The 8,753-nt window shown below is 36.8% G+C and overlaps 1 protein-coding gene across 2 annotated transcripts in view; it reads left to right on the top strand.

Moving 5' to 3' along the window:
* The first annotated feature begins 463 nt into the window (after nt 1-463).
* Nucleotides 464-8,753, top strand: part of prkcha (protein kinase C, eta, a) — a 40,029-nt gene continuing 31,739 nt past the window's right edge. Inside the window, exon 1 of one of the 2 annotated variants that reach the window (XM_007561167.2) lies at nt 464-1,170. In XM_007561167.2, coding sequence (XP_007561229.1) covers nt 820-1,170 — 351 coding nt within the window. In that variant the 5' untranslated portion in view covers nt 464-819. The remainder of the gene's footprint in view (nt 1,171-8,753) is intronic. The other variant, XM_007561166.2, reaches the window with a different exon arrangement.

Raw genomic sequence — 8,753 nt, 5'->3', positions numbered from 1 at the left:
GAAATTAATAAATAAATAATAAAGTAAAAAAGTAAAACAAAACAAAAATAATAGATAAAAAGATAAATATAAGAAATACAAGAAAAAAGTAAATAAAGAAAAATATATCTTTATTTTAAGACAAAATGTAGTCCATATAATTTAAAAACCAAAAAAAAAATCATCAAATCATTTGTTGTACACCTATACAGAATTTTTTTTAAGTAAGAAAAAAAGTTATCAGAAAATAAGTTTTAAAAATTAAGAAAAAAGCAAGCGCAAGAAAAAAAGAACAAAGTTAAAAAGCAAGAAAATGTAAAAAAAAAAAGTAATAGAATTTTTTGCCTTTATTTCTAGACAAAAATTTGTCCGTAATATTTAAAAATAAAATAAAAATAAAGTTAGATAAAAGTAAAAATGTAAGAAATTCCCATGTAGTTCCAGCTGATGTCCAGCAGAGGTCAGGCTTTCCCCGAACACCAAACCGCAGGTGAATTTCCCCACCTTTCGGACCAGCAGAACAGTGATGCATCATGGTCGGTGTAGTCCCACCCGCCTCTGAGTGAGTAAAAACTACAAGCCTGACCATGTGACAGAGTAAACCCAGTGTGTTTTGTCTTGTGTGCGTTTGCGTCTGTCAGAAATTATGCGGAACTCGCAGGTCCTGTCAGCGCTGCAGCTTCCTATTTACTGAGGTTGACAGTCAGCCTGCACAGGATGACTCCCAACAGTCACCGGCTTTCACCATGAAGTGGTTTTCTTTTTTTCCTTCTTTGACACCCCTATAAAAATCTATTTTTGTTTTTAAATGCTTTTTGAACACTTTCGAGCGGTTTTAAAATGAAGTTTAACGGATACCTGAAGCTGCGGATCGGCGAGGCGCTGGACCTCAAACCGACCACCTTCTCAACGCGCCACACCGTCATCTTCAACAAGGCCCCCCAGACGCTGGACCCCTACATAGTGGTGAAGGTGGACGACTACAAGGTGGGGCAGACACACACCAAGCAGAAGACCAACATGCCCACGTACAACGAGGAGTTCTCCCTCAACGTCAACGACGGCAAGCAGATCGAGCTGGCGGTGTTCCACGACACCCCGCTCGGATATGATGACTTTGTGGCCAACTGCACCATCCAGTTCGAGGACATGATCAAAACATCCAACACGGGAGAGACCTTCGAGGGATGGGTGAGTGCAAACATCTGGCAGGTTCAAAGGCTTCCCGTGAGGTCATAAATTGCAATTAAGTTCGCAATAAATGTCATTTAGCGAGAAATATAATAGGTTCAATTAATTTTTATTATACAGGAAATATCAATCAATCAGAGTGGAGTCGATGATGCAGTCCAGTCTGGTTGCATAACAGTTTAATTCAGGAATGATCCATGAAAGAAAATTCAGAAAAGTGTTCTGCAGTTCACTGTAAAAGCACAAAATCGTTTCTTGGTCTAATTTCTAATTCAAATATCTTGCAACACTTGAAATAGGACAAAACTAATTTACAAATAACTTTTCAGCAACATTTAAACGGTAGTTTTGAGAAAATAATTCATTTGTATCGATGGAAAAGTACTAGTTCCACTTGTAACAAGACACTTTTTCCACATGTGAAATAATCTGCAAGTAGAACTCATGGTTTTTATAAATATGAAGGAATTATTTACTTAAAATAAGCTTAAAAAGGTACTTGAAAGTTAATTTTGTTTGAGCATGCATGTGGGGACAGTGGAAAGGAAGAACTCCCTTTCAACTTCCACCAAAACCAGGATCACACTGTAAAATCATAAAATCCTATCAAGTGTTTTTGTCTAGTTTCTGCTGGAAATATATTACTACACTTAAAATAAGATAAAACTAACTTACAAGTAACTTTTTAGCAAATTATAGGAGCTTGTTTTAAGTAAATAATTCCTTAATATTGATAAAAAGTGCAGATTATTTCACTTATAACAAGGCATTTTTCATGTTATAACTGAAATAATATGCCAGCATTAGTACTTTTTAAATATATACATATATATTAAGGAATTATTGACTTATGTCTTGCTGAAATATTACTTGCAAGTTAGTTTTATTTTATTTAAAGTGTATTAAGACATTTGCACCGGAAATATGACCAAAATACTTGGTAAGATTCTGTGTTTTTAGTATGAATTTAGCAAAGACGTTAAAACATGAAACTCTGGTTCAGCTGCACTTTCTGCTGGAAAGAGAAGAAGAAGAAATAACTCCATTACTGAGACAAACTTTAGCTCAACCCAGAGGTTTGTATGTGTTGATGCAGTGAAATAAGAAGATAATTGAACAATTTTAAAGGAGTATCGGTTTATTTATGTTTTTAAAACCTTGGTAGTTCAGCAGTCAGCCCGTCGTTATACCACTGAGCAGCAGCTTTTTTGCATGTTTCCACTGGTTTTTGGAACCAGTGGAAACTCTTTTAGCTTGGATTCCTCATTGCCATCACCCTAATCTCCAGCTCCATCCAGTGATTCTCCTATCAAGATTCAAGCCAGGACTGTGATGCTGCAAAACATAAATATCACTTCCAGTCTGAGAAAACATGTCTTAAAACATGTTTATTGACATATTTGTGTAATTACAGGAAAAACTTAGAGAACATGAAATTGTTGGCAGGAAATAAACAATCATGATGTTCTTTTGAGACCATTTTTACACAAAATAACAGTAATGGTAGAGCCAGACAATATGGCTGGTAAACGTATCACAATATAAGTGTTTCATATCAATCAATATTGATAATTATTGATTAGTTCTTTTGTTTTAAATATCTGAAATACTTCCAAATTTTTGGCATGAGCTTTGCTGTTTTATCCACAATTTCCATTGTTTTTTTATTCTTATGCAGTTATGAGGCAGAACTTTAAACTGCTTCTTGCCAGTTACTCAACAGGTTGTTGCTAGGTAACCAAAGACAGAGAGAGAGTTGCTAGGTAACCAAAGTCAGAGAGAGAGTTGCTAGGTAACGAAAGAGAGAGAGAGTCAGTTGATTCCACCAATCCTGCTTACCTGGCCTACAGATCAATAAACTTTTATTTCTAACAAATAAATCACATTATACCTGGAAGACATTTTAAATATCCAAAATAAATAAACAAAACAACCAAAATGATAAATAAAATAGATACTGAAGTCTCTCTAAACAAAATTGTCTGTCAGAAAATCGGCTTGTTGAGACCAAAACCTGATTAAAGACATTTGGTAGAAAATCTGTCAATCATATGAATGGAAATTATTGATCTCATTTTAATTTCTCATTCAGTTAAATGATTTATTCATACACGAGAAAACCTCAAACCAAAGGAAGTCTGGTTAAGCCCATTATTTTTCATCACTTTGAATGTTTTTCTGGTTTTATCTTCCAGTCTGATTTACTTCATGGAAACTTTACCTCATTTTGACTTTCTTTAACCTACTCAACATGTTTGTCCCCAGAAATTAAATACTGACAAACCTTTAAAGACTTAACTTGTGATGTAAGAAACTATCCGGACTCAGAGAACACTGCAAAAACAAAATCTTACTAAGTAGTTTTGGTCTAGATTCTGGTGCAAATGTTTTAGTCCTGCCTTATTTTAAAAGTACTAACTTATAAGTAACTTCTCAGGAAGAAATCGGAGATTATTTTTAATAAATCATTTCTTAATATTGATTAAAAAGTACTAATTTCACTGGCAGATTACTTCAATTTAAAAAAGACATTTTTCCCATATTATTAGTGAAATAATCTGCCACTGAAATTAGTATGTTTGAATCAATAATAAGCAATTATTATTATTATATTAAGCAAGTTTCTATATCTTTCAAAAAGTTCAAAAGTTGATTGTAAGTTAGTTTTGTCTCATTTCAAGTGAACTGAGGTATTTGCACTAGAAACTAGACCAAAGTATTTGATAAGATTTGAGTTTTTGCAGTGGAAATTTGAGACAGGCTCCTGATTGGAGGGTTGAATGAGTCTCTGATGTCAGATGCTCGCCCATTTATCAGACCAAGACAGAGAAGTTCACAGACTAAATGACCTTAAGCTAGTTTGGTTGATGATAATCAGCTGCTAGCTCCTATAATTAGCAAAATTTTTAGTGCAGCAAAGCTTAGCGTAGCTTTCTTTTTCCTCCATTGCATGTTTAGAGATCTTTCTCCTGAGAATGCAAACCGACTTCTGTGAAAAGTTCACGTTTAAGTAAAACATATCAGTTCCCTGTTTTCAGTTTTTTTCACATAGTAGTTTACACTAAAGAAGTAACAAACAGAGCAACATTTGCAGCTAAGCTTTCTGAGTTAAAAACTCCTAATGGAGCTTAAATTGGACATAAAAAAGCATGTTTTTGTTTTATTTTGTGTTTTTAGGAAGAATTAAGCAAATCTCAGTCAGATCAATCAGAGACAGTATTGCGTTGGCGCTAATATTGTGGAATATTGCAGTGACAACATCGGCTGTCATTCAGAGTTCCTCATCATTCTGATGCGTCCAACACTCTCTGTGACCTTTAGTGATTTCCTGACTCTTCAAATGTAACAGCCAACAAACAATGCACTCCAAGCTGTCTTTTGATGTAGACACATCGCGTGCGCACGATGCTGGAGGGCAAAAGAAACTTCTCTTTTACATGCCGTCCGTAGCTGCGCTGCCGCGGTACAACGATACCGTTAGCAAAATGAAACCCGGAGATTTAGGTTTTATTAGTCTAGTGCAGAGCGCCACAGAAAAGGGAGAAATAATGCAGAAAAACCACTGAAGAACAACTCAAACTTCAAGTTTTTACCTTCTACACACAAACCCGTTGCCATAGCAACTGACTGACACCTGTTCTACTGATGAGATGTAAGAGAGTTGGTGTGTGGATCAGCGGTTTTTTTTTGTTTTTTTTTTTTTTACTGAACCGAAACACAGAATTCTGCAGCACATCTACGTTAAAGTTGTCAAAGTCAAGCTAGCATAACTGACCTACATTCCTCTCCCTTAATATTTATTTTTAAAATTAAATTTTTTTCCTTTATCTAGTTGTCATAATGTTGACAATTAGTAACAAAACACTGCGCCCCTTTTTCTTTCATGTTTCATGCAAACATCTAAGACTTGGCGCGCTATGCTGACAACTTGGCAACCAGCGGTAGCCATCGGAGGCGAGCAGCTTTTTACCCTCCATCAGGAAGCTGGGGCTGGATCTTGATGTTACGGTTGAACACTGATATTAGGATGATGTTATTTTTTCTATATGTTGTGCAAAAAACGTAGCTGAAGCTGCAAAAACACAAACATTTACTGCTGAGATAATGCTTCATGTCCATCGGACAGGGTTTGTATGTCCGCTGTTTGAGCTGCTTGAAGCTCCTTCAGAGCAGATCTGAGAGCTTAAAGGATGATCTTTACTACACGTCCCACTGAGAGACACAGCAGGTCTGCGCTGTCCCTAAGCGAAGGACTCATTAACTAACATTTAAACTCCTTATAGGACGCGTCTCCTCTTCTCAGGCCATCGCTCGGGCGCCTCGTGTTTCCATTTATTGGCTTACAGGCTTTGACTGCTATTGACAGCGAACACAGTGAGAAACCACACATGACGGCCCATGTGGCGAAACGTTAGCTCTGCTTAAGCGTGGCAAAGTGCATCAGCGTGCATGTGGTCCAGACCTGCAGCAGCCCCCCTCACCCTGAGGCTGCACACACATCCTTGATCTCAGATGAATCTGTTTTCTGTCAGACTCATTTTCATTTTGGGCCAAATCAACATCATGGAGGCTTTTAAAGGGCCGGTTGTGCCAGAAAGTATTGATTAAACCTGTTTACAAACTGTTAAGATATCAATGATTTCTTAATATTAAGTATTATTATTGAACATCTTTTAGGTCCCTCCAGGATTTCGTGATACGTTTTATGATTTTTTTTTTAATTTAAAGTGTTTGTGGTAGTAATTTGGAGATATTTGACCTTTTTTATGATTTTTTTTTAAAAATCAAAGTGTTTGTGGTAGTAATTTGGAGATATTTGACCTTATTTATGAGGATAAATGTGACTTTTTATTACTCGCTTTATAGATCATGGATTATAATCTGACACCAATTAAGGCTGAGGCAGCTGTTTAATACAAGTAAAGTGTTTAACAATTTTTGGAAAAAATCTGCAACAAACTCCCAATTAGTACTAAAAAATGCAGGGATTTGGTGATTTTACGTCAATTCCCACAATAATTCTCAAGAAACCGGAGGTACTGATTGATATAATTTGGCAGTAAATGGGTAAAAACTGCGTTGAATTGATTGAAAACATGATATTTAAGCACACTTAGTGTTTAGTCTAGAATCTAGAGGGCCACATAAAAAGCTACAGCGGGCCGGATTTGGCCCACGGGCCTTGAGTTTTTCCCATGTGGCTTAAAACAAAGTGTTTCCTTAGATTATTGATACAGATCTGACCAAAACCAAAATGGCCTCGTTTACCGTTTGAAAGGTAACTCTTCAGACTGGAGTTTCCCCATTATGTTTTCTCTGTTTTCAACGTACTTTCGTCCCTCCAGGACCTGAATCCACTGCAGGAGTGTAAGCTGAACCTGTTCAGGCCTGGGGCGGCTGCTCGTTTCTCTCTGCAACAGCAAAACTCTCAGGACTGTCTCACATGTGCAACATTTAGACATCAGTGAAGCGCGTCCAGAAAAGCTGCAGAGCTTTAGAAACACAAGCAGAAATGCCTCTCTGAAAGGTTTTACTGTAAAACTCAAACCAAAGATTAATTTTTCAAACTTAACTGAATGTTTTCCCTTCTTAAATTGCTGAAAAGATAAAAACTAACATTTATTACAAGCATTTATTACATTTATTACAAGCACATGCACTGCAAAAATAATCTAGTTTTTAGTTCACGTGTCTTGGTACTCTTGAAATAAAACAAAACTAATCTGCAACAAGATAGGAGCCTGTTTTAAGTAAATAATTCCTTATTATTGACAACAAAGTTATAGTTCCACTGGCAGTTGATTTCATTTATAACAAGATACTTTACTCATGTTATAAGTGAAATAATCTGCCAGTGGATTTGTACCTTTTCATTCATTTCAAGGAACTACTGACTTAAAACCAGCTGAAAAGTTGCTTGTAAGTTAGTTTTCTTATTTCAAATGTACTGAAATATTTGAAGTAGAAACTAGACCAAAAATACTTGGTAAAATTTTGTGGGTTTTTTTCAGTGTTGGGATGAATTTCATGTAGAAATCAGAAATACATGGTGCTTTTTGCCCCAGCTTTCAGCAGAAAACAACCCCTAGCTTGAGCTTTGAGACCCTGCTAGTTTTGAGGAAGTGGTGTGAAACTGGAACTTGGTCTGCAAATGTCTTTCTCACTTCAAGGCCCCAGCTTGAGGTTGCTATCTGCTAGATCTGAACTACGATGGGCTGCGTCTTTTTTTTTTTTTTTTTTTTAGTGCTTTGTTGTGCAGACGAAGCGCTGGGGCTGGTTTTCTTCGAGGTGCAAGCCTTTACACGCCCACTCTGGTGTTTATCACACTTTTTTCCCACTTGTTGATCATTTTCTCAGAGGCTCACAGCCAAGCGCTTGTCTTCTCTGTTGGCTCTTTTCCAGTTTGCTCCCAAACCTCATGTTTCCCCCCCATCTCCATGCCCACGGTTCTGTTCACCACAAAAATACAAAATCTTACCTAGTTTCTAATGCAAGTATCTTGGTACACTTGAAATCAGACAAAACTAACTCATAAGTAACTTTTCAGCAAGATAGCAAGCTTGTTTTAAGTAAATGATTCCTTAAAGGTGACCTATTAAGCTTCCTTGAACCGGTTAGAATAGGTCTATGCAAAACATGTTAATTAAATTTTTTTGCACAACTTTTAGTCTGCTCAGTTCTGACCATTTTGAGCTGTTTTAGGGCGTCTTGTCGCTTTAAATCTAAATGTTTCTGTTGGCCATGCCCCCAACTGAACATTTACACCTTCATGTGAAAATAGCTGCAAACAGATGCGCGTACAGGCGTACTCTTTTTTTAAAAGCAGTAGTAGAAACCCGAGTAGTGGTAAAGCTAGCTGACCAAACCTGGCCGAGTTCCACTTGGGTTGCTAGGTAACGGGTGAGCTCCGCAGGTGTTGCTAGGTAACCGCCAGTGGCTGCTGATCTGTAATGTTACATTCTAGGAGCTTTTGAAATGGCTCATTTTCCAGACACTAAAAAACATTAACTCATTGCCAAAAACTGTCTGGACGTTTGTTTATTTAAGCGTTCGTGCTGGGGGGGGGTTTGTTTTGTTTTTTCTTTAAGAGTAAAAAGTAAATTTTGAATAATACATCCCCTCTAATATTGCTTTTAACACATTTAGCTCTACTAGTGGCAGATTTTTTCACTTATAACCAGTGAAACAATCCGTTAGCTGAACTGGTACTTTTTCATCAATATTAAGGAATTATTTACTTATGAAAGCTGAAACGTTACTTATAAGTTAGTTTTGTCTTATTTCAAAGGTACTAAGATATTTGCTGTAGAAGCTAGACCAAAAGTACTTGGTAATATTTTGTGTTTTTACAGTGCAGCCTCACATTTCCCGGATGTTTCAGAATTTTTCTTACATTTAGACCAAAAGGGCAGCTTCCTTCGCCTCCCGCCTGCAGATGACTCCACCACTCCGACATCTTTGACTTCCTTAGCTGCTCAACACCTCCGCACTTCACATTGTGTTGCCCCCTCTCTATTGATTCCCTATTGAAGTATTTGTAGGCGCGATTTGAGAAGCAGCAAATAAACTGAAAGTAGGTTAAA

Source organism: Poecilia formosa, unplaced genomic scaffold (assembly GCF_000485575.1).
Source record: "Poecilia formosa unplaced genomic scaffold, Poecilia_formosa-5.1.2 Scaffold123, whole genome shotgun sequence".
Taxonomy (NCBI): domain Eukaryota; kingdom Metazoa; phylum Chordata; class Actinopteri; order Cyprinodontiformes; family Poeciliidae; genus Poecilia; species Poecilia formosa.
Note: the sequence above shows the minus strand (reverse complement) of the source record. Positions and strands in the feature narration are given on the sequence as shown.